Here is a 26,392-nt window from a genome sequence, read left to right as displayed (position 1 = left end):
ATTTTTTATCTCCTCAAGAATTGGACATTTCACTCTAGGTATAAACAACTGTGATAGCAAACAAACTCACATTTGCTCCTTTGTTGGTATGAGGCTTTTCTTCTACCCTCAAATTGGTTTCTTGCCAGTCAAAAACATGGCATGTGCTTCTCTTTTCAGCACAGAGACGACTGAAAAGCAGCCTTTGTTGAATCTGCCTCAAGTGTTATTTGAAATTCCATGTTTTCAAATTAGGCATCAGCTTTATATTTTACTTCACTCCCTTTGATGTACAATAGCCTGTCCTTGTAATGCAACACATTAATATTCTCTATGGACAAGACTACATGCAATAACTGTATTTGTGTTGCCGTATACTGTCCGGTATGTTGTCAGTAGTGTTGTTCATCTAAGATCGTTGCATGTGTCATGTCCTCTCAGCTCAAGGCAACACATTTCCCCACAACCTTTTGAAATCAGCCTTGAAATTGACTTAATTCACAGAGAGCAAATAGGGCTGAAACAATTAACTGATTCATCGACGGCTATTTTTATAATTCACTAATCGCTTTTTCTAGCATAGCTTCTCACTTGTGAAGATTTGCTGCTTTTTCTCAGTGTTATATAATTGTAGACTGAACATCTTTGGGATTTTGAAAATCCCCAGTGTGTGCCTCTCTTTTATTAGTGTAAACTGGAGTCCTGAGTCAAAGATAATTAACAGGCTAGAAGAGTCTAAGAGGATTCAAAAAATACTGTCAGCACAGCAGTCCGTGTCACACAAAGGGTTTTATCTGGGTAATTATCTTTTAGAGAAATAAAGAGCCACCCCTGTGACCCGAACGCATGCTAATACATGAGGTGCATTCTTGGACTATAGGACACACAAATTGTAATGGGATTTTTCAGTATTTGTGAAATGATCTATCAAACAATACTATACGTCAACAATCAGCAGATTATTGGAGTATAAAAAACACTTGCAAGTTGCAGTTCAAAAGGGCATCCCGTACTATATTATGCCCTACTAGACAACAAATCCTAAAATTGCTATAGAGCAGTTACTGCCATTACAAATGTCCCTCAATTTCAGTTTTGATATGTCCATTTTTCTTTCCACATATTGAACTTTCTCTTTAATCTGAACACTGATCCATATTCCCTGTAATAAAACATGTTGTTCCTATAGACATTTCATTAGATGGTGGCCTTTAAATTAAAGCAGGAACCATCAGGATGGTATTTACTTAACCATTAAATGTCATACTGTTGGAACTAAGTAAATCAAACTGGAAAGAATCCGGGAAATGATTTTAAGGCTACAAGAAATGTTACCGAATGGGAATGTTTGCTAGGATTTTACTAAGGTACCATTATAACATGACACCATAAACTATGCACTGTAAACTATTGTGCCACTGGTATCACATCAAACACATAGAATTGCTACTGTAATGCCATACAAATTCCTACAACATGAAGATCAGGGTCACCCCACACATGTTCAGTCTTATAGGAGTCATGCAGCATCACAGGAATGAAACACCTTGTGTCGATGTTATCAGGATTTTCCTCCATATGTGTCTACATTTCATTGGATGGCATGTAATCATGGAGAGTTTGCACATCACACTCCACATGCACCGAGGTGATGGACCAGCTGATGCTTTCTCTTTGCCTCGAAAAAACCGGGGGGCAGCCTTCAGCTTTAAGATGCCCTCCCCGGCCCCCAGAAGTGGCCCAATCGCCCTCCTTTCCCAGTCACCTGATACATGTACTGCCATTTTACACACAAGTTTGACTGACGGGGGGGAAAAAAAATTGGCCTATCGGCAACCTCAACACACAGAAATACACCCTTTGTAAGGAGATTAAAAAGACTGGGGGAGAAAAAAAATTCAAAGCGGCTAAGGTTAGATGCAGCCAGTGCGGGGAGCTGTGTGGATCAGAGAGGTGTTTGCGGTCGGTGTGTGCGGAGATTTAGAGGAGAAACCGGGCGAAGAAGAGCAGAGAAAAGGGGGAAAGGACAATGCTGTGTTATACCGTCTGTGAAAAAATTGCTTCAGTCACAGGGAATGCCGCATAGATCTGATAATCATCACCGGTAGTGTTTCGATTATCGTTATTTCGCATTCAGCTCTCGTATATAGGCATCATCTCAGAGATACATATTATATTATATTATATTATAGTACTTTTACTGCAGGCTGCTCTTTATAATTATAGGATAGATTTCTTATTTCTGCAGCTTCTGATACCTTCGACTGAATATGATCCCTGGATGTGACCGTTTTATGTTTTATTTGGCCGCCGCATGAATTCTCCCACCGGATCCTCGTCGGTGAACGCTGCTGTCCTCCTCCTCCTCCTCTTCCTCCTCAGACGGCCGATTATCGCAGAGGGCACTACCCTCCTCCCTGCCTCTAAAGACATTTTGATCGTCCTCCCCGGTTCCCCCCACCCGGACTCCTCGACCATCACCACCACCACCACCACCACCACCACCTCCTCCTCCTCCTCCTCCTCCTCCTCTTCCTCTTCCTCTTCCTCTTCCTCAGTACCATGTCGGGACAGTCTTTGACGGACCGGATCGCCGCCGCTCAACACAGCATGACCGGGTCTGCCATCAGCAAAGCCGTGTGCAAGGCCACGACGCATGAAGTCAGCGGACCCAAGAAGAAACACCTTGACTGTAGGTTATGCATGCCATTACTGCTTACTCTATAGATGCCTCTTTCCTTACAAAGGACAGCTTGTATAAACAGAATCTGTTATGCTTCCCTCCTCCATCTCTCTCTCATCTCTCACCCGGCCCGGTTGTGTTTGCAGTTTCTTTAATTAAACACCATTACATTCCCTTAGATTAAAATGAGATTTACGCAGCGACGCGCGCTACTTTGTATATGGGTATTAATGTTTAGCAGTAAATGTGGATATAAGGCAATCTGTAAATGCCATCCAGGGGGAAAATGCCACTCTGGTAAGGGCTAATTATATTGAGAGCAGCTTTACCGTGTAGGCCTATCCATTATTAACCACTATCAGCGGCTCCACTACATCCTCTGGAGACATTTCTGTACAAAATGTGCCTTATTTCTGCGGCATTTTTTTCCTCCATTTCTGTGATCTCACATTCAAGTTCACTGTCATGTCCTCTGGTGCATTATTGCCATTAATGGATGTGTTTGCTGCTGTCAGGAGCAGAGTCACTGTGCCTTACTGTGCTGGTGGGTGTTACAATGAGGCGTTTAAGCAGACAGATTCTTTATCTCCAAATTCAGCTAATTAGCTGTGTGTGCAAACTACAGCAATTATATACACAGGGAGAAACAAGGAGGCTTTCTCACATGTAGATTTTTCCAGTAATTATTAGGTTAGGGGGCTTTTCTGCCTCACTATAATTACTTGACATGATCGATGGAGAGCTTGATAATCAATGGTGCTGCCAGTCAGACTCACAGGCAGTCAGCACGACAGCTAAAAAGGCAGACAGACAGACACAGACAGGCAAATAGAAAGATGGCAAATCAAGGGGAAATCAGTCTGAGAGAGAAACCACAAGGCAGGTAGCCAAACGGCATGAGAGTCAGCCATCCAGCTACACACCCAGCCAGTCAGCCGGCAAGTTTGGCAGTGGATTAATCGGTCATGTCCACAGCAGAGGTGACACTGGGATTTCTTGGATCCCTTAAAAGATGTGCCAACGGGCGCCTCAAATATATCTAAATTCGGGCTGTTTCACCTAGCCCTGCTAAAAAAAACATCAAAAGCAACAAAAACAGTCTGAAAAAGGTTCAGAAATGCAATTAATAAAAAAGCTCTTTTGTGACTCCTGAATGGCAAAATCAAGTAATTTACTGCTGCTTTGATTTCACATAAATCTTATCTTGGTGATGACCAACACTAAAAGATATTTGTATTTTTCCGTGGTATTACTCCTAGCCGTATAGAGGATTTCTAAAGAAGGTACATTCGTCAACATTTACTAATTTCTAAAGAAAAACAAGCCTATTGATTAGTCCCAACAAAGTACTATCAAAAGTGCTGAAGAAAACAATCAGTTAAGGGCATAAGGAATTGGCCTCATATTGGTTTATTAAGGTGCTTCCTGCGGTTTTATGAGAACACCTCTGCAGTTGTTAAAAGCTAGAAGGTCGTTCACCTTCAGCATCGCCACTGGTAGGAGTCTTACAGAAACTAGTAAATGTCACTTTACTCAAGGGTGAGAGCGGGTATTCCTAAAATAGAACAGGAGCATTTACATGAACATTTTTAATCTGTCAAATGGATTATGAACATTTTTGTAATGCTGCTCTCAAGGACAAAGAAGTTTCTCTCAGAATGGGTCAGTTCTCTCTGGACAATGAGGTTACATGAGATGTTTTTAGTTCTGATCCGGCTCTTATTCTGATCATTGCAATAGCAGGAATTGAGGGCCTGAATGAATGTTTTGTACATGAGCCATTTAGATGCAGCTGTTCTAATAGACACAGCTAGCTTTCACAGTAAACGCCTTCTACTTCCTGCTGGAGGGGCCCCTCTTCCCCATCCAGGACATGGTGTAACATACGACTCTCTGACATTTTATTGAGTGCAGACATTGCACTTTTAAGGTTAACGGAAAGACGCAGGAAGGAAGGGTGTTTGTGAGGTCAGTGCATCTACAGTAATCCCTCGACTGGCGGAGAGGACTGTGGCCGGGACATGAATGATCAACGAAAAGATAAAGCAATGAACTAAATGTATCTAAAAGGAGCTTCTGAATAATCAGTTGACCCACGCCCTCTTTGTGCAACTCACCTAGAACAACTCTGGAGGCTGTCTTAATCAAAATGCCTGGTTAAACAAGGTCATAAAAAGTGGCGACAATGCCCATTTTTCACGGAATTAGGTTTTTAATCCAGAAAGCTTGCAAAATAGGTGATATCCTCTTTTACTATTGCAGATTGCAGGTATGTGGTCATTCGACATTGCAAATGTGCCAAAAAGCAGGGTTATGAAATACTAAAATGTTATGGTGGGCACTATCTCTTACTACTCTGATTGTCGGAAGAGAAAGAAACCCAAAGACGTTTCAACAAGTTTGAATTTGTTCCTGTCATGTTTGAATAAAGTGTGTTTTACGATGACACACTAGGTAAAATGACCATGGTTTGACTGGAGTCTGGTGGCTTTAAGGAGGGCATATTAATTGCATGTTTTGTCATAGTTGACCTATTTAGATATGAAGGGTTTATTCTAAAGGAAACAAAAAGGATTCTTGATTTCGGGTGTTTGCACCCTTATGAAAACGTAGTTATGAATATTAAATTACATTTCTTCATACATTCCCCTGCACACTGGCCCTTTAAGGCCCTTTAAGTCTGTACATTGAGGTAATGGAGGGGGCAGCCTTCAGCAGGACAGACACCAAGCAAATGGAATAAAATCAATGTGGCTAACAGATTAGACTTAAAGGAACAACATATAATAGACGGCAGTCAAATATTTAAAATCGCATCCCCTGGAGCCAATTAAAGCTTAGGAAATAGCTGGCGATTCTGTATCAGTTTACATAATCTTAGAGGTTTTATAAATACAGACAACGTTTCAATTACCTTTAAAATATACTCAACCTGTTATCGATCTTTCTTTGTCGGGCACTGTGAAAAGAGAAGATGAATCGCTGTGCCATTTCTCCAAATGCAACGCTTGATAAATCAAATGCAATGTGGGCCATTGAAGCTATTCATCCAGGTCTCATCGACATCTTTTTTTTCTTCTTACAGTGTCATGACCTTGACAGACTGGTTGGTGACTTAACGGCCAGTGGTGATTATTTACTGCCCCACAGCAAATGATGAGCATGACAGACAGAGTAATGGGATTTCGCTTTCACTTGGCCGTGTTGTGCATGGCCGAGATAGTCGAGAGTGACAATAGAAACCAGATTCATCACACATAGAACTGTGATGTGGCCAACAATGACCTTCTGCCCTGAAAGCTCGGTTAGCCGTGTTTTTCAGCACATAATTCATATGGCTGTGTGTCACGGCTGTAATAGTTATGTTCTGTAGAAAATAATCACTGGCCTTTTGGTTCTTGGCCATAGAAGAATTTGAAATGGCGATAGGTGGCATTGCTATGACTCACAGTCAGTCTGACAGCAGTAAAATGTTTAAACTGAGCATGAATGGATACCCCCACACACTTACTCCCACATGCATATGTCACTATAATAACCCTATCTTGTAATGCAGATTTGGGTTCTGAAAATGACGATCCAAAGTCTTAAAAATGTGTCAATAAAGTTTGTGTTACACGTATTTTAAGTGATACAAACATTAAGACTTTATATGTTTTGCTCACTAGCATTACAATGGGCTTGACTTTAATGAAGTGTCTTCTTTGCATTTGCATTAACACTGTTATCCTGAATCTTATTTATAATTATCTTATCGATACTCATTTTCCCTATGTGGACTGCAGTTTATCAATAATCCCAGATGGCAATCAATATCCCATCAAATGCTGCTGGCTATCTACACTGTCACACGTCAATGATTAAATCCTTGCTGCTCATCACCCACAGGAATAAATGCAGGGGGACCGAGCTCAGAGATATTTGAGTGAAGACGCTCTATTACTTAGGTGTAATTATATTCAAGGAGTAGCACGAGGGCTTTGCTATTTCCCTGTGGTATGGTAGATATTGTAGCAGCTCAGTGATAATTGCTACAACCCAATTGCACTTTCAAATGTAGCCATATCCATATCTCCATCACAATAACGAGGATTTAAATCAGAATCCAACTTCTCACTCACAATCAGAGGAATTTGCCTTGGTTTTTGGTGCATATAAAAGACGGCTTACTTAATCGTAAAGTATTGCAGCTGACATGTGAGGCTACTTAATTAACAAACTATGCTTGCTCTAAACTAGCTTAAGCATTAAACAATGTTCTATAAAAACAACTAAAACCAGCAAAAACACGCTGAAATTAACTCAATACTATTGTTCCTGTTCCAGGTGTCAAACTGCCCTAAATATTACTAAAATATTGGTATAAGGTTTACCATGTTCAACTTCCCTACATTAGCATGCTAATCTGTTCAAAGTAAACTACGTTGTTCAGGCATTTGGTCCACCTTACTGGTGTGTTTTTTCACTTTTGACAGGAACAAATAATTAGCTGAAATCAATACGGTCCCATTAGTTATTGAACCAGGAAGGAAATCCACAAACAAATCATTAACAATGTGTAAAGCATGACTAAACGCTACCATTACTGTTTTAATATTAGTGCCCAGAAATGTAATTAGGATAAAAAAAGACATGGAGTGGCAATGGCACGTTTCTAGTGGTCAGGTATAAATAAAAATGTGTAATGTGAGCTTTGCTGGGTATTTACCTAAATGTGTTTGCTTTTTAATCATTTTACTGGTTTGTATTTTGTTTTCATGTTTCACTTTCCACGTTCAGATATTGGAAATAAACAGACATTTATATTTGACTTTAATGCAGAGGACCAGTGTGTGGATATTATTGCAGCTGATTGAGAGTCTAACAGTCATCGCAGTCAAAGCTAGAGTCAATGAAGTCTATAATCAATATTGGTAATTAAGAGATATTATTGGCTGTTTTGTCACCACTAAATTCTTCCCAACAAATGACATACATGAACTGAAATCTTAACAGGATTGAAGTCTAGCTGTGGTGAACTCCCAGTGCTCTGTGCACCTTTTACATGCATCAAACACTTAACCGTGGCATCAGCTGGGACACTTTGGTACAACGTGTTTCAGGAGGATCAGAAAACATCACAGAGCTTTCAAATAAACCCCGATAACCTCTGATCCTATGGAATAAAGAGAACTAGGATTTGCCTCAGAAACCTCACCTTGCTTGAAGTTGTTCCCAGCAACTCGGCATGGAAATATCTCTCTCTGCCTGTCTTTGAATAAAAGTTCACTTCCTGTCACCCCCAAGTTCACTCACTAAATCTGCTTTATTCATTTTATAGTTATATGCTGATGTGCTTTTCTTTACTAAGTCGAGTTCTGCTCTCAAATGGAAGTCAAATTCCTTCTCATCTTGATTATTTGTTTTATTATTTGATCACTTTGTCCCAATGTCATTGAACAAGATATTTAGTACACAGTAACATTTGATCAGATCGTCTCAGAGTCTGGGTTTTAAATAATCTGCACAATGTCAAGTTTCTTGCAGCACTACAGAGGGCACCATGTTTATCAATCCAAACAGGGATTTTTCAGAGCAAAATAGATCAATCCAGATAATGTTATTGGTTGGTCCAGGAAAAGATCTTAAACTTGCTGATAAATGTCACAGAGCAGATAACACGAAGCAGCTCTTCAGTGAGAGCACAGTACAATCAAAGGGTTTTACTGTAAAACACACAAGGTCAGGTTTGAGAGAAAATTACCTTTGTCATTGAAGATATTAACAACCCTTTCTTTCCAGTAATCCAGCCTAGTCAAAAGCTGAATAAGCACATAGTAAAATGCCTGTTTCTGCTCAAAGCTTGGTCCTTTAACAAGGCAGTATAATTAAATCTTTGAGATTAAACAGAGTCCGAACATACTTCACATTTTGATCTTTAGCCAAAGAAATCCTTGAAGAATTTAGGGCATTGTTCCACCAATCTGTCCTACGTTTAGTGTTTACTGCTGAGTTTTGAATGACCCCATTTTAATGGGGGTAGAGAGTTATATAAAACTGAAAAACGTTTTCTTTTAAAATTGACCCTGTTCTGAGTTTACTTGTCATGCACACAGTTTGCCATTTTGTCAAACCTTTTAAATCCAATACGAAGCAAAACACTGAGATTTCTTCTTCTTCTTCTTTTTTTAAACGTGTTCCACATTTCCTTTGAACAGTGAGATTACACTCTGGTTGCAAGTCTAACCGGGTAAACATGAGAGCCAACTCAGTTTTATTACATTACTGTTAACAAAGATGCTCTGGAAAGAAAACTCAGATTCATGATTCAACATCAAGCTACATTTAAATAATGCATTCTTTGTAGATGTTTTATTGACCTTGTAATGTAGCTTTCCATTTTCTGAGTAATCTATTGGAGTAGCACTGATGAACTGCAGCCACAAAATGGATTTCATGATACAGTAGCACTGCTTCTGATTCATCCGTCTGTACGCTCTATCATTTAATAATCATTTGTTCATTGATTTGTGTGCTGATATGGAGTGAGTCAAAATGCATGCACCAGTCAATAAGACTGCATTCATTGTGGTTGTTCACTTATTCTATTGATTCCTAATAACTCAACCTGTAAGCTCCCCAAGGTTATAGATTACGATATTGGCACGTGGCTAGTGCTTTTGTTCACAGGGACTTACAGAAAGTAAACTAGCCGGGTTTTAATGAAACAATGTAGGCAGGGGAATAAAGTTTTAACCTTACAGCATGTAAACATATTCTAGTAGTATACAATGATAGTTAAATGACCTAAAATGTGACCTTTAAGGACATAATGTTCATAGTAACTAACTGCAACAGAGGATCTCTAATGTCTTGGCCACACGCCTGTTTCTGTAATCTCTCTTCTGATGTCTTTAACAGTTTTTTTATATAAATATCTTTTCTGTTTTTTTCCCTTTCCTCCAGACCTGATCCACTGCACCAATGAGCTGAACGTCAGCATCCCCCACCTGGCGGACACACTGCTGGAGCGCACAGCCAGTAACAGCTGGATCGTGGTTTTCAAAGCGCTCATCACCACACACCACCTCATGATGTACGGCAACGAGGTGAGCGGAGCACGACCAAGGGAGCCCATGGAGGGAAAAGATGATTCTTTTACAAACTCTCAGGATGAAAGAAGTTTGTCATCTTGAGATAACAAGCCTGTTTCAATTACATTTATTTAGTTGTCTCAACAGAACAAGCTCTACAAATGTTCTCATAGCAGTTATGTATTCATGAAATAATCCTGGTAGTTAGCTTGGTTTATTTTGGATAGTTAAATTGAGCTCACTCTTATTTAAATTTTGAAGGTCACCTACAATAACCATCTATGCTTGGATTTGTCAAGTAAGTTAGTAAGCTGTACATTATCAGCCTCTAGAGGAATTATTTGTCATTTTCCTGTTAGTCGATGGACAGAAAGCCACTCAACACCAATTTAGATAATCTATTTATCAACAGAAAAACCTTTAACAGATTTAAAGACTATGTAATGTTAGTCTCAAGCCCACACAAGATCATAAACAGAGACGATGACATTTTACATTACAATGACATTTTCTGTTCAACATAATGCTCTCTGCCCCCAGCCCAGTCTCACGGCATTTCGTGTTATAGTCACGAAATTAATTTAATCTATTGATTCGTGTTCACCAACACGATTCTCGCATTTTTTTCGTGTCACACAGCACGATTTTAAAAGCAACGCATTTCTATTGGTAGCATGTTTTGTGTGCACCACTTCTTTTTGTCCGGTCGGGTCTTGGAATACCAGAAGCTGTGTGGTTCATAAAAACATATTCTTACTCAATATCTTACCCTAAGCCTAACCCTATCCCTTTTAATTTAAATTGTATAATGTCTGAGTTTTTTTGCCGTCCGCGAGGAAAAGAAATGGGGCTCAGAGCCTCAGAATACGGAAATCTGTATTTTTTGTCATATTTTTTTCCTTCTAATTTGTTATTATTTGGTGCAGGCACGAAACATGTAGTTACCAATAGAAATAAATTGCTTCTAAAATCGTTCCGTGTCAGAATACTGAAATCTGTATTTTTTTTAATCTGTTTTTCCTTCTAATTTGTTATCATTTACATTGCTTTTAAAATCGTGCTGTGCAACACGAAAAAAGGGGAAAATCGTGTTGGTGAACACGAATCAATAGATAAAAAAATCGTGTTGGTGAACACGAATCAATAGATAAAAAAATCGTGTTGGTGAACACGAAATGCCGTGAGACTGGGTTGCAGCCCCACATATCAACAAACAAAAACATGAGAAGGATTGCAGATCGGCTAGATCGAGTCATTGATCTGTCAACACTGACATTTTGCTCGCCAGGTTGAAGCGATTTTTCTGAGACTCTTGCAGCCAGTTTAAAAAAGAAGAAGCTGTTTCTTCAATGTGTCCAACAAGGACTGATAATGTGTCCCGCTGACATTTCAATGGCCGGTGTGACAAATCACCTCACTCCGCTTGCTCGCGCTGAAAACAAAACGATAAGAGACTAGAAAGAGTGATTACAACGGTTACATGGACTATCTCGAAGTATTCAAACAAGAAAGTTATTCCTTCACAAACTGTGGCATTATGAAAAGAAAAACTATGAACTAGCATCTTCACTTATTTAATGTGATGCATCTCCCGTCAAAACATGATGCTGGAACTGGGTAATCGTAAAATGTAACATCAAATTGCAAAACGAGGATTTAGCTACAGCACAAAGGAAGTCAAAATGAATACTTCACTTTGTATCAAATACACTGTTTGTGTTTGAGTGAAAATGACTGGATATTTATCAACAATTTTCTCGATTAATCAGGTAGTTTATTGTCCGAAAATTGTATTAAAGAAAAGGGCTGATCAACATGACCTTAAATGCCTCAAACAGTTTACGGTCATATCAATCAATCAATCAATCAATCAATCAATCAATCAATCAATCAATCAATCAATCAATCAATCAATCAATCAATGTTTATTTATATAGCCCAATATCACAAATGTTACATTTGTCTCAGTGGTCTTCACAGTTTGTACAGAATATCAGTATGACAATACGACACCCTCTGTCCTTAGACCCTCACAACAGAGGAGGGATCCCTCTCCCAGGACGGACAGACGTACAATAGATGCCGTGTGTAAATCGAAAAGATAATACATTTACAACATAGGTAGTCCAAATGTTTGGACATGCATGTGTCTATAATAAGAAGATGAATCCTGCTGACATCTTCATAGAGGTGTTAAGAAAAAGAAAATGTTCACATTTCGGAAGCTTTTCAGATAATTTTCAGATGAAAGGATTATTTAAAATAGCAGCTGATTAATTTAAAGTTGCCCACTTATCTCTGCAGCTCTACATGAGATAAATCTCTAACTCTTTCTCCTGTCCTTTTTCCATCAGAGATTGATGCAGTACCTTGCCTCCAGAAACACACTCTTCAACCTCAACAACTTTCTAGATAAGGCTGCACTACAAGGTGATTTAATGCTATTTGGCTGTTTGTGAACTCAGCAGTCCTGTACGTCTAACAAAATGGCTTTATGTCAGACTCTGCCTGGCTCTGTAACACCATCAATAAGCCCGTTTTAGAGGAAAGCTACAGTCCAGGATTGAAAACCTACTAAATAAATGTGCCTTTTGTTTGATACAAGAAGCTGTAACAGTATCTGTGATGCAATATATTCAAAAGAGCTATAGAATAAGCAATAACATCTCAAGGTAAGAAGGTGCAATGGTTTATTTGGAGAAAATCAGATTGCTCACGGAGAAGTTAGTCAATTTCATATGAGAGGGATTATGACTTCTTAACCTTGTTTGAAAATCAAAGTGATCAGCCTCTAACTGCAGTGCCCCTCTGTGCCCCCCCAGGATATAACATGTCAACTTTCATCAGACGCTACAGCCGCTACCTGAATGAAAAAGCCATGTCATACAGACTAGCAGCAGTGGACTTCACCAAGATGAAGAGAGGGTAACAAACTACACACACTACTGACACGCACGCGTATAAAGACAGGCATTATGAGGTTTTTTCTTTACCCCAAAAATATGTCATTTTCAGCAAATGGCGGTTGCACCAGATGTGTTTTTTTTAAATGCTTTACTTGAAAAGCAGATAGATTTAACCTTTGTGACAGCATCCCCTAACACTGTAGATACGAGTGTGAGTTATGGGCATGTCAAACAGTAACTCAGGGGAACTGACCCAGTATTATCCAACTATTTGTTATGTTATCCAAAAACGTAGAACACTATCCATCATAGGCTAGATGTCATACCCGGCCAAATAAAGCTGAAGTGGCAAAATCCCTGAGTGTACTAAATGGAGAAAGTTTATAGTTTCTGCTTAGACATTTGACTTTTCAATTCAACGATAAAGAATGCGTTTTAAAAAAACGAAATGTATCCGTGCTGCTGGAGAGCGTACATCTCTGGGACTTCCTTACACACATACATCCTTCAGTCTACAGGCCTGATGACTCCTGCGTGTGTGTTGCATGCGTGTTTGTGTGCATGTTTTCTCTTCTGCGATCAGGGCTGAGGGTGTGATGCGCACCATGCACACAGAGAAGCTGATTAAGACTCTGCCCATCATTCAGAACCAGCTTGATGCACTGCTGGATTTCCAGGTAAACATCTGACTCAACAACAGGAGACACAAGACTTGAATATGTAATGCTGCCACAACTTGATTCTTCCTTTCCTTTCCTCTAGCCTAACTCCAATGAGCTAACCAACGGAGTGATCAACACTGCTTTCATGTTGCTGTTTAAAGACTCCATACGGTTGTTTGCTGCCTACAACGAAGGGGTCATCAACATGCTGGGTAAACCCTACACACAGATACTTGTTTTAATGCTTACATCTGCCTCTGATGTCGAGATCACCAGAGCAGCGGGCAACTCAATGTTTCTTTAAGGGGAAATCAATTTGCCTCCAACTGTCTCTAAAAGTCCAATTAAAGATCTCCTTCTTTCATTAATTATTGAGCCAGTAAAGAGTCAGGGGCTGAGAACACAGAGTCTTCAGTGAGGAGTTCATTCCATGTTTCATTACTTAATTGATTCAACTACGGTTATATAGTTGTGGATTTAAAGCCAGCAGAGACGCCAGATGTGCGCTGCTTATCAGGACGAATCAAAAGCAGATTTTTCAGCAGTTTTTTGATTGTTTACATTTTCTAAACAATATCACCTCGCAAAGAAATCTTCATTATTAGCAATTATAGAGGCCAAACATGTTAACGATCTTGTTCTGATTCTGGTGTTTTTTCATACACAGAGAAATACTTTGACATGAAGAAGAACCAGTGCAAAGAAGCTCTGGAGATCTACAAGACTTTCCTCAACAGGATGACCAAACTGTCCGAGTTTCTCAAAGTGGCAGAGGTAACGTCCGTTTGTCCTTGCTGCTCCTCCGCGGAGGAAACCGCAGAGTTTTACTCCACTGGAGAGGGCGAGAGGGTAATCTGTCTGGGGTCAATCTCGACGGTCTCCAACTCAACACATCTCCATGTTCTTTTCAAATGTACTCCTGTTTCTCAGAAGAATTTAAGCAGCAGAGAAAACCCGTTGAGATTCACTCCAGACTTCTGTGACCCTTTGGAATCTGATTTACGGTCGATATCTTCCAGGCTAAAACTGACCGTAGATCAGTGTCCGGGTTCTTTTTTCTTAATCTTCCAAGTTTTTTTTTGCCTCTAGATTTTCTTCCTGTTTCTGTCCTTCTCTTGCCCTGACCTGGGGAGGGGGTTACTCCATGACAAGTGAATAATGACTGAGTGTTAGCCTATTAGAGAGCCACTCATGTAGAGCTTCCTGTTGAGGGACCCCTCGCGTGCTGCCTGTTCACATGCCTGCACTGCATGCCCAAGCAAGCTCTTTTTCTATCACTATCTCTGTCCTATTATTATATTTTCTCTCTTTTCTTAAACAAATATATATTTAAAATGGCTGTCATCCATTTAATAGTTGCTAGGCTTCACAGTGAATATATAAACAGTTTTATCCCGTGCGCCATCTTCAAAGGCTTTCTCTCTGCTTGGTTTCGTTCCCATTTGGATAAGGTTTGGCGTGTGCGATCCGCTCGATCCAAAGAAAAAACTAAACAGACTAACGTTGACTTTAAGGACCCATTCATTTTACCTGTCTAACAAAATGTGTGTTTGTCTGTTTGTGTGTCATCTGTGTCCCCCCCTTCTCTTTCTGTTCAAAGTCAACATTAGTTGAGTGTCTTCCTTTTGGATGTTTCTTACCTCGCAGTCACGTGACCCGTTGTCTGCCCTCTCTGCCTGTTCAATCAGTCGGTGTGCTCAGCATTCATTTCACACCAGTCTCCAGATCTCAGTGTGTGTGTGTACTTATAAGTGTGTGTGTGTACAAATACTGTGTATATATAGATGTTTGTATGCGTGTGCATGTGCCCTCCTCCCCTCCTCCTCTGTTGTCTTTTATTTGTTTTCCTTTCCAGCCACTGCATGAAGTAATGAATGCTTGAGTTTGATTCTTCTTTCTCCCTCCTCCTCTTCCTCCTTCACACGCCTCTTCCCTTTTTTTACTCTTTTGGATTTTTTTGTTTATTCCTTGTTTTGTTATTACATTTGGTTTATTTTTTATTTTTGCCTCCCTCCACCCTCCCCTACCCCTCCCTCCTTTTTTGTGACACAGCGAGTTGGGATAGATCAGGGCGACAGCCCCGATCTCACACAGGTCAGTCTACATCTCATCTCAATCAGTCAATCAACCAGTCAGTCAACCAGTATTTAAATCCGTCAATCAATCCCATAATGCTTCATTCTAAACGCTCCCGTTCCCTACTCACCCTACAGACCTGCCCACACTGCAGCTGCCCTGTCCTCCTCTCTTCTTCACTCTCCTTAACTCCCTCGCCTTCTTCCTTTTCTCTCTGAGTCTAGAATAGAGAGGAAACGATAAATGAAGACCTGCAAACAGCCTTGAAGTACATTTTAATTTCCACGATTGTTAATTATTAGCGCAGGAATTAGTTCCTTACCTTAAAAAATTGCAGAACAAATTTTAGCCTGAAAAGGTAAGAGTTTGAAAGCAGCCGTTATGCAGCTGAATATCAAACGTTTTTTGCCTCTTTTTGCATATTACTAATTCAGACGCCCAGGCTTATTATCCGTCTGAATTTCCCCAGCTATTTCTGGCATTTTCCCAGCGTACATATCAAGGCTTGTCTCCTTAATTCAAAGGCTTATCATATAAATAAGTCAGCAAAGCTTTATGAAATAGGTTTTTGCCCACATAAGCAGTGTTCAAATCATTTCCCTGAAAAGATTATGTCCCTTTGCATTAGCTGTGGGGAGAGCAGCGAATGGTTATACTGAATAGGTCTCTGCTAATATGACTTGGATAGGTGTACATAATGCCATCATAAGCACTGCATGTCATGCAAAAGGCCCCAAATACAAAGTATCCTTTTCAGTGGAACCATAATTGGATGTTTACAATGTGACAAATCAGCTAACAAACTGAAAAGGGCTCAAATTAATGTCATGTTTGTAGTGCTTAAGAAGACCTTATATGCCCTTATTCAACAACATAGTGACCCATGCCTATACTGAGCTCTAGATATGTGTCTGTTTTACTTTTAAACCTTTAGCATATTCTAGATTTCTATGAAGAAGGATATCCAGAATTCGCATTTTACTCTGTCCCCCTTAAAATAAGTATATGAGAAATCTTTCTTTGCTTGTTGTGTTTGCGTTGCGTTCTCTGGTGCTGAAATGTAAGGCTCTAGAAGAAAACTGTGGTATCACATAGTGGTCAAAATGAACCTATCCATCCTTTTTGTTTTACAATACAGAGCACTAGCAAGCTGCTCAATGTGTATACCTGGTTTTCACCAGATGTTTACATTTCACCGAGTTAACTTCCCTGGTTTCCAGTGGGATAAAATGTTGCTACTTAGCTTTAGCTGCCGCTGATTTCCAAATTATAATGAATAACATGTTGATTTGACTTTCAACCTAACGTGGAATCCACAAGTTAACTCTTAATTTTTGGATTGTGATTTTCTTTACTCGTATGTGTGTGTAAGTGTGTGTGTGTGTTAATGAGAGCATTTGTGCACTGCTGGCCTCTGCATGGGCTCGTTAGACGTTCAGAGACGTGTTTGTTGTGTTTCTACTCTGGAGCCCTGCAGCGACGACGCTCTGCTCTGTCCTGACCTGTCAGTCCTGCTAGGGACTCGCTTGCATGATCCAAGGCTGATGAGTGCATGCTGGTCAACCAAACCTGATGAAACCAAATGCAAAAAAAAGAAAAGAAAAAAGAACGATGAGCTGTTGTAGAGAGTAGATAACGAATCTGAGGGTTATGTCTTTAGTTTGCTGCTGCTTTGTGTGCATTTGTGAGAGAGTGGATGAGCAGGTGAGGAGATGGGAGTGAGAGAAAGCGGTGTGTCCAATCTCGTCCACTTGGCTGTGGTTCTAATGTCCTCCCATCACCTCCCCTCCCATTCCCCCCCCCCCCCCCCCCCCTCCCTCAGGCTCCCAGCTCTCTCCTGGAGGCTCTGGAGCAGCATCTAGCCTCTCTGGAGGGCAGGAAGCTCAAAGACCTCTGCGCAGCCAGCAGGTACCATCTATAAATTATATGACAATGTTCGTTTATAAAAGAATTATCCGGAAGTTTTTCCTTGTACGATGTGAGGGTCTAAGGTCAGAGGGTGTCGTTCTCTCATACTGAAATTTTGCACAAACTGTGCTGTTGTATTTACTGTATAGTGTCCTTACTGTAAGGTAATTATTATATGTACAGCACTTTGGCTCGACCAAAAATCGTTTTAAAAATGTGCTATATAAATAAAACCTGATTTGATTTGATTTGATAAATTGCTTAATATTTTGTTTAAGCTACAAATCTAAATCTGTAAAGTAACTAAAGCTATCAAATCAATGTAGTGGAGTAAAAAGTACAAGATTGGCTTCCACAATGAAGTGGAGAAGAAGTATAAAGTGGAAATACTTGTCTTTCAAATAGTTGTACTTAAGTACAGTACTTGTGTACATTTACTTAAAACTACTGGTGATGTGAAGCACTGTCACAGTTTGTTGTGCTCACCTGTAAGCGTCATTCTGTGAGTTTCTTGCACCGAGAAGTTCCCCTGAGTTTGTTACGGGTTAAGCTTCTCGTTTATCCTCCAAGCACAATATATCAAGTGAATGCAGCCCTTCTGTCCACATCTGTCTCATCCATAGACTGCTTTTAGAAGCCTACAGGCATTGTTTATATAATAAAGCTATATATCAGTTTGTCACTGAATGTAAAACATGTTAGCTACATCATCAGGAGGCACCTGTTAATGCAAAACGTGGGTGTGTTAGATTCGGGTCACTATGCATGGTCACTGGGTGGTGCATTAAATCACTGCTTAGTAAAAGCACCATGCTTAGGTAAAATAATTCAATAATGACATTATTATGTATTCTGTGCTGTTCACCAAGTGAAAGCTACTTTTATGATGCCTGATATATATTCTATAACTTCTAGTTCTTGATGTATCTCATGCACAACAATAACATTGAAGCAGTAGTTGCTAATCAAATATGTGTAAAAGAAAAGCAAACAAAAAAGGCTATAAACAGTGATGAAATATAACATAAATATAACATAATTTCAATCGATGAATGTTAACAGGAATGTAGTAAATTCTTATACGTGTGTCCCTCCTTAAGATCCAGCACCTTGTCCAGTGCCGTGTCCTCTCTCTCCAGCACTGGGATCTCTCTTAGCCGTATGGACGACAAGACAGACGACAACAGACTGCAGCAACACAAGGCAAGACATATTCAAACCATAAGATCCATGAGATCCATGAGATCAATGCACCATGGCAGACAGGTATTCAATAGACTGCAAAATATAATGTTTAAATGCATTTTTAACTAAACGGATTAGGAATTAAGTTTACATGATATTTCCTCTTCCATATATTCTACAGATATTTCCGGTTTAATTGTTCAGTGGCCTGCCGCAGTGGCAGGTAAAGATAAAATGTTGTTTAAGACCCCGAGGGTACAGCCAGTCTTTTTGTTCTCCACACTGTTGTTAAAGTTGAATGGAGTGCATCATTCCTGCAGTACAGTGCAATACACTGTCAGTCTCTGGCTGTTGGCCCACTGCGTACAGAGCTGCACAGAGAATAACAATGAAGTCTGCAGTGGATTTTTCAATCAAATAAAGAAGCATTTAGGAACAGAATCATTTAAAATGGCACATCTTATTTTCCAAGGCAGTTATAACTACTGTGTGTGTGTGTGTGTGTGTGTGTGTGTGTGTGTGTGTGTGTGTGTGTGTGTGTGTGTGTGTGTGTGTGTGTGTGTGTGTGTGTGTGTGTGTGTGTGTGTGTGTGTGTGTGTGTGTGTGTGTGTGTGTGTGCGCGGCAGGGCTATTTAAAAGCCAAGAAAATGTAACATTATTGTGTTTATGCTTCCAATTGAAGGAGGACGGTCATAAGGTGATTGATATTCAGACACCCAATGTGTCGCCCAGCACTCAGTCGGTGGGCAGTGCCAACAGCAGCGGGGGGGCCACAGATCTCTTCTCCAACTCACAGATCGTACCCATCAGCAACCAGTGAGTCTAACATCTGCAGTCTGTATGTTTCAAGTCTCACTGGTTCGCTGTCTGTCATTATGAATTCGATTTGTGTAACTATCTTATCTAGTGACATACCAATAAATGAATAATAAAGCTGTGCTCTACTCTCCATTGTCCCTTCCTGTAGTGTGCCAAACCTGACCAGTGAGCTGTTCACCCTGCAGCCAAACTTCACCCCCATCCAGACCACACACACTGTGCCCAACAATAACAATGCCTGGGGAGGTATGACTGCATAAACATAAACACACACACACACACACACACACACACACACACACACACACACACACACACACACACACACACACACACACACACACACACACACACACACACACACACACACACACACACACACACACACACACACACACACACACACACACACACACACAAACATACAACAAACCATGCAAATAAACTCACACACTGCTTGGAGCTGGATGTGTTGTGACGGTGATGCCCAGTTGCTTCATGCTCTTGACTCATGTCCCATCTTCTCTCATTTCATGTTACCATGGTAACCTTTGGATGTCAGGTGACCTGCTAAAGCCAGTAGCACACGCTCAGATTCACAGCCCCGGGGTCCAATTGCACTCTGGGAAAATGCTGCCCAATGATTTGGACTCTTCATTAGCCAATCTCGTTGGCAGTGAGTATACAGAATCTCTCTCCAAATATTCATCGCTTCCATTTTTCCTGTTATTTTTCATCTGACTGCGTTGCCTCCCTCCAGCTAATGCTACGTTTCATTTCCCTCTTTTTCTATCAGACCTGCAGTTTGGGGGGACGCCAGCTAAAAAGTGAGTGGGTTTTCGTGACATCTGAGATTCAGCCACAAGCAAAAAAATGACTCAGCTGTCTATCCAGCTTTATCTCTGCTCAAAGTCTTTTATGACTCATTATCTCTCCTTTTTTACCATAATCTTGTTTTGCATAATCTGTGAACCTGAACATTTATTTTGCTTGTGTGCATCAGGCCGGAGCTCCAGTGGAGTCAGCTCGTAGAGAAGAAGCCAACAGGAGGAGGCTGGCAGTCAAAGACAATGTGCACCAGCACCAACTGGACTCACACCACCCATCCCATGGCTCCTGCGCCCATGCCCGTTCCTCAGATGGTAAATTATAAACTACATTTGCATTTGTTGCTCTACATTTTAACAACTGGCATTGCAGATTAAGTGGGAGCTCACTCACTTGCCTGTTAGTCATGAACCAAACAATGTCCACCGCTATTCAAAACCACAGCAGCAGCAGCACTGCAGCAGCACTGCACCAATTTGTGACTTTCACCCACACATATTTCACACTGCTTGTTAAGGTGGTGTCAACTTGGACAGGTACAGTGGTGTCTCTTTCAACACAAAAAGCAGCATAAAATCACATATTTCAAAAGGAAAAAGAGAAAAGCAGAAAGACTCACATTGGAGAAGCCAAAATGAGACAATTTTTGACACTTTTTGCTGTAAAATGTTCCTTAAACAACTAGTTCATTAGAAAAATATGACCCAATCTACAAAGAAGTAAAAAGATCAGCTGGCTCTTCCTCAAAATGCACCATTAGGGAAAAGAAAACCCTCCTGTGTGTGTAATATTGTAGTAATACTGCAAACTAAATAAATCAGCAAGTTTTTTTTAACGAGTTACAAAATAAAGTATGACACAGAGTCAAGTCTATCGATGTGGCCTTTTGTCAGAGAAACATTACTGCACTGCTTTAGTTTTAATAAGTTAAAAGAATTCAGTGCCATCCATCATTGTGTCGGTGAAGGCTGTTTCTCCTAATGGTCCGATGTCTCAATCTGAAATAAAACTCATTAAATGTACCTTTTGGCCAAATGTATCTCTCTGCTGCATTCAGGGCTTTTTCACGGAGCTCCCAAATGTATGCCTATCCTTTGTGCTCCACTCTAATTATCCGCGAGTCTCTTCCATTCAATCTCGTTTCATCTTTTAGTTTTTTCGACGATTGACCTCTCAACTGAAACCGCTCATTTGTTCAGCAAATAGTTCGGAAAGCTGGTGACACAACATGAATAGAAAGTAGTAGTGATTTGAAACATGAGGAACATATCTTCTTAGCTCATGTAGAGAAAACGCCTGATCATGGTATATATTGTTTTAACTCTTTTTCTCTATCTCTCCACAGAATGGGATGATCTATACTGGCTATGTACGTACTTTTATTCACTTCAACTCCCTTTAACTCTTGTTGTTTACACATGATGTCACCCTGATCTGCACTTGTATTATTAGACTGTCTCTATTTTTGATGAGACATGAATTATCAGAGAAACGGGTAATTTATCGCCTTTTGTACTACCTAGAAATAGTTGTTTCATCTTTTTCGGTTATCAAGGCTGCCAATCTGCTGCCTCAGTTCCACTTTGTTAAAGTTTCACCTCTTTTTGTATCTCAGGATAAGATGTCTCGCAAACAAATGCTTGTGTTAAAGAAAGTCAAGACATGTCCGTATTCGTTAGGGAGGCACTCGACAGGTTAGACGTGAGCCTGACAGTCATTATGTTTGTATTATACAGTTTCTCTCTTTTTATCCACACAGGCTCCTGCACCAGTGGCTTTTCCTATGACGTCACCCCAAGTGCCTATGTATGGAATGGTAAAGAAAGAGCTTTAATCTCAGTCAATCAATCAGACTTTGCTGGCATTCAACTACTCTAAATAAAAAAACAGTTTTTCTCTCCACATTCACATGAATTCTCCCACCTATTCCCTGAGCAGCTCCCTCCTCAGATGAGTCATCAGATGGGGGGTGTTCCCATGATGCCCCCGCAGCCTGTCATGTACAACCAGCCCGTCCTGAGACCCTCCAATCCCTTTGGACACATGCCGGGGGCACAGGTAACACCCAGACAGAAATATATTAGTGCATATGCAACATATTTTTGTAGATGTAATAGATTTTCTCCTGGGGAAATTAGGGCTGCTCAATTAATCGTATTTTAATCGCCATTACGATTATGGCTTGCAACGATTACGAAAACAACGTAATCGAAATAAAACAAAAAATGTAATTATTATTATCATAACTTTTTTTGTTGTTTTTTTTGTTTTTTCAGTTGAATTATACTTAAAGTTCAGGGTAATCAACTGTTAAAAACATACTGTTCAAAAAACATCTCTCCAATAAATGGATGTTTTCAAAGTCAATGAATAATCGCATTTAATAATTGCAATTACAAATATTGACCCAAATAATCGAGATTATGATTTTTTCCATAATCGAGCAGCCCTAGAGGAAATGCACCCACTTTATTCTGTCTTTAAGGAATTTGGCGACTTACTCTGGGAAAGGAATCGTGCCCTAACGTCATAAATACCACGTACCTTATCTTACTTTTTTTATCCGCCGTAAACATTACAAAAAACAATGTTGCTGCTGCATTGTCCCGAAAAACGCTTTTATGTTTCGGTTCATAGCAGCACATCGCTTACAGTGAGTCTTAGAGCTCGGGGTTACCACAGACTGCAACACAAAGTTAGTCCTCCATTTGACCTTAGGAGAATCTCAATGCTAATATGCACAGCGTCACGCAAGTTAAAACACACAAGACACCTTAACTCTACAGCCAGTTAGCTTATCGTAGCATAAATCTGTTAAGCATCAAAAACGATTCATTTTGTAATCGTATAGCTTTTTTTTGCGTTCAATTAAAGCTTACTAACAACTGATAAGTAATGCCAAAATGGTGGATCCTTCCAGAAGTAGGAACAATCATGTTGTCTTTTCATAATGGACCATTGTGAAGAAAGTGCTTTTCACAGCGGGTTGTCATCAGTTGGCATGGCCACAAGACTCACAGAAAAACAACACGTATATTTTGACCAATTATTCAAAACAAAACTGAGTAATATAATTGCCTACTGAGCACTCTCCCCCATGAATAGATGTTTTCCCAGCACTGCGGCAGGTAATCTGCTTGTCAGTAGATGCCTGAACACTTGAGGTGTTTTGTCGCACTAAATTACTCTCCATTCTGATCCCGTCCTCTGCAGATGCACTTCATGTAAGGATGATGTTGTAACCATGGCAGCAAAGCCGAGAGAGAGAGAGAGAGAGAGAGAAGAGATGGAGAGAGAAAGAGGCGAAGACAACAAATCCAGAGGCGGAGAAAGAAACAGGAAGACAGAGAGGAAGAGAGAGGGGAAAGGAAGATGGAGAGAAGACGGATGAAAGAAGAAATGCTGATGTCTGTTTCCATGTCTCCTCACCATCTTATCTCCTCTCCTCTCTCTGGGTGGCTACTGATCTCTCTGTCTTTGACTGGGGCGCGAGAAGCTCCGCATCAATACCACTCATCCTCTGTTTGACTTGCCAATTCAAACGGCCATTATGACCTGTGATGACAGCTCTATGGAAGTGCAGAAGCTCTACGGCCACTTCCTGACCTCCTCATCCCGATCATTTCCTGTATAAAGACGTTCCCACTTTAAACTCTGAGGACAGGCGTATCTTTCTCTGATTGGATTGTTTGCTGGCACTTTACTCAATGTGAACTTTGCCAAGGGTGTATGTCCGTGTAGGTGATTTTCGCATCTTGTTCCGATTGGTTCCCTGTAGTGTGTCATCCATCACCTGATGTCAGTAGTAATTGATTTGAATGCGTGTGTGCGTGTCCCTTTTTCTACATATTAATGTGCTGCATCAACATTATCGTCTCAGTCTTTTTATGAGCTCCATTTGTTCTGAATTGCCAACTTCACATCAACAATGCAGCGTGGGCGTGCTTGTGTGTGTGTGTGTGTGTGTGTGTGTGTGTGTGTGTGTGTGTGTGTGTGTGTGTGTGTGTGTGTGTGTGTGTGTGTGTGTGTGTGTGTATATGTGTGTGTGTGGCTGTGTAGGGTGTGTAATGTATGTGTTTCTCTTTTGGTACCTAATGTCATTACTGTGTTGCCAGGTACCAATGTGTTACTGCACTGGAACTTACTAATGAAAGCACTGAGCCAGACCCATGCATCGCATTTGGATGTAAACAAACCTCCTACTCTAACTTTGCTACTTGGGGTCGTGCTTTGCACACGTTCTGTTTTTTCCCCTCTACAGCTGTGCAATACAGTATCATGCAATCTTGTTACTGTCTTCCCCCCCACCCCCCGTCTTTAGGCTGTTTAGAAAGCTGATTCCTGCTGTAGTGTTGTTGTGTGTCCACATCCGTTTTATGTATAGATTGCTGTTTCCTGACCTGTTATGTTAAACCTGTACTGCTCTAAAAGTAGTGAAAAATGCACTGAAAGCCAGATCTGGATATTAGTATGAAGAGTCAGTCTTGCCAATCACAAATAGTCTAACTCCCAACTCTATGATTTCCTCCCTGTCCTGAGCATTTGTCCTGTTCAAAATGAGTCTCTTGTGAAGTCATTTACACTCCAGAAAAACTGGATAAGGGTTATTAGAGGAGCAGATGTCTCACCTCCACCTAGAGGAATCTAAAGCTCTGCTACCACAGAGAGGGGCTTGTTAATGTAGTGTTAACATGTATGGACTGAACAGCTAGAGGTCAGTTGGAGGAGTCGAATGAGGACGAGACTGCGGTAAAGCGACTGAGGGTAACGTATGTCGATCATGACCCTAGTAATGCCTGCAGTGATGACAAACTGGTTCATTCAGACAGCCAGAGACGTTAGGGTTTAATGAGACGTTAAATGTTAATGTTGTTATTCTGTCAGATCCAAGGTCAAGTTAAACCCATAGACAGACGATATAAATACATATATAGCACAAACCTTCAAACAGGGGACAACGCTCTGCTGCACAAAAACCTAAAACCATTGCTGGGATGTACAGTTGAAAGGGGCAATAATCGATTGGGGATGAAGTTGTTTTCTATTGATTCTGTCTGTTCTATGTACATGTACTGTATGTGTGTTTATGTGCACATGCCTTCCCATAGAGATTAACAGGGTCATGTTTCTCAGTTAGAGAGGAAAGGTCTCTAGTCAGCTGGTTGTGTGTACTAACTTAGCAATGAGTGTTGTTGTGACCGTGTCTTAGTCTGTTCAACCCACCATCAAATTAAGGTGGCACCAAGGATCACTCATCTGCTGCAAAAAGGCAAGAAAAAGCCCTTAAAGTCATCAGACCTTGAATCTCAAAGTAAATCTGAGGCGTCACTCTCCAGAGAGCATCACATACTACAGAAATGGTCAGAGAATTGTGTCGGCATGGTGATGTATTGTTACAGTTCATCCTTGATCCTTAACTGCTAGCGTTTGAATTACCACTCTAATACCAGCAGAGAATTCAGTGTTAGAAATCGTCACCAAGCAGGCAGATATTCTCTGAAGTTTCTCAACAAGAGGCCAGCTGACATTTGGATATGTCATTTGAAAACATATTGTTTCACTTTCCTCCATTACTCCTTGTCCCGATGGTTTGTCTCTCTCTGTCAGCTGAATGCTCTTTCATTGTGCACTTCACTCCCACGATGCAGCTCGATCCATCCTGGGCCAACCTCTGACTGTTACTGTGTCCTCTGTATATAGGTAATGCGTTCATGTGTTTTTAGACGTGCTCTCTCTGTAAAGTGATCGAAGCCCCGTTGGATGACGTACTGTACGTTGGACAATTTATTGCTGTATCTGTGTTTGAATGGTTGTATTTTGAAGGTGTCATCATCCAGGGATGGGTGGGGGGTGGGTTTTGATGTTTGTGATGTTTGTGTCCATCTTGAGGAGGAAGGGGGTGGGGGTCAGTGGGAGGGGGGGGTCGAGGGTAAACTATCACAACTGGTCTATACCAAGAGTGTCTTCATCGAGGAAGTGGACAGGACAGGGTCTGTCCTCTTCGAAACAGGAACATTTTTTTGCACCAAAGTCATCATCAAAGCGCAGCTTCTTCTTATTCAAGGTCACTACGGATGGATGATATCAGAACTCAAAAGGATTTTGTTCTTTTATTTTTAGAGACAAAGAAACTGTCTTTTTTGCATGATTAAGTGTCGTCTTTTTATTGGCTTGTGTGCCCGGTAAAAGCATGACCATTGTGTGAACTCTCACTTACCGGTGTGTTTGGAAAACGTTAAGGAAATTTCTCCATGAGATTTTTTACTTACCTCT

General features: G+C 40.6%; 1 protein-coding gene across 4 annotated transcripts; it reads left to right on the top strand.

Annotated features, from left to right (window-relative positions):
- The first annotated feature begins 1,797 nt into the window (after positions 1–1,797).
- LOC307020080 (phosphatidylinositol-binding clathrin assembly protein-like) lies at positions 1,798–25,964 on the top strand. 4 transcript variants are annotated; one of them, XM_079651196.1, is made up of 19 exons: positions 1,798–2,671; positions 9,608–9,750; positions 12,090–12,165; positions 12,558–12,660; positions 13,225–13,318; positions 13,404–13,515; positions 13,971–14,077; positions 15,356–15,397; positions 17,202–17,287; positions 18,388–18,490; positions 19,155–19,288; positions 19,440–19,537; positions 19,854–19,967; positions 20,088–20,118; positions 20,295–20,433; positions 21,465–21,488; positions 21,879–21,935; positions 22,058–22,177; positions 23,333–25,964. In XM_079651196.1, the coding sequence occupies exons 1-19, from the start codon at positions 2,542–2,544 to the stop codon at positions 23,345–23,347; spliced, it is 1,728 nt and encodes a 575-aa protein (XP_079507322.1). In that variant the 5' UTR covers positions 1,798–2,541; the 3' UTR covers positions 23,348–25,964. The 4 variants fall into 4 exon arrangements, with proteins under 4 accessions (XP_079507322.1, XP_079507320.1, XP_079507323.1 ...); XM_079651194.1 differs by having other exon boundaries at positions 22,010–22,177; XM_079651197.1 differs by lacking the exon at positions 15,356–15,397.
- The last annotated feature ends 428 nt before the right edge of the window (positions 25,965–26,392 follow it).

This window comes from Notothenia rossii (assembly GCF_949606895.1).
Source record: "Notothenia rossii genome assembly, chromosome: 9".
NCBI lineage: Eukaryota > Metazoa > Chordata > Actinopteri > Perciformes > Nototheniidae > Notothenia > Notothenia rossii.
Note: the sequence above shows the minus strand (reverse complement) of the source record. Positions and strands in the feature narration are given on the sequence as shown.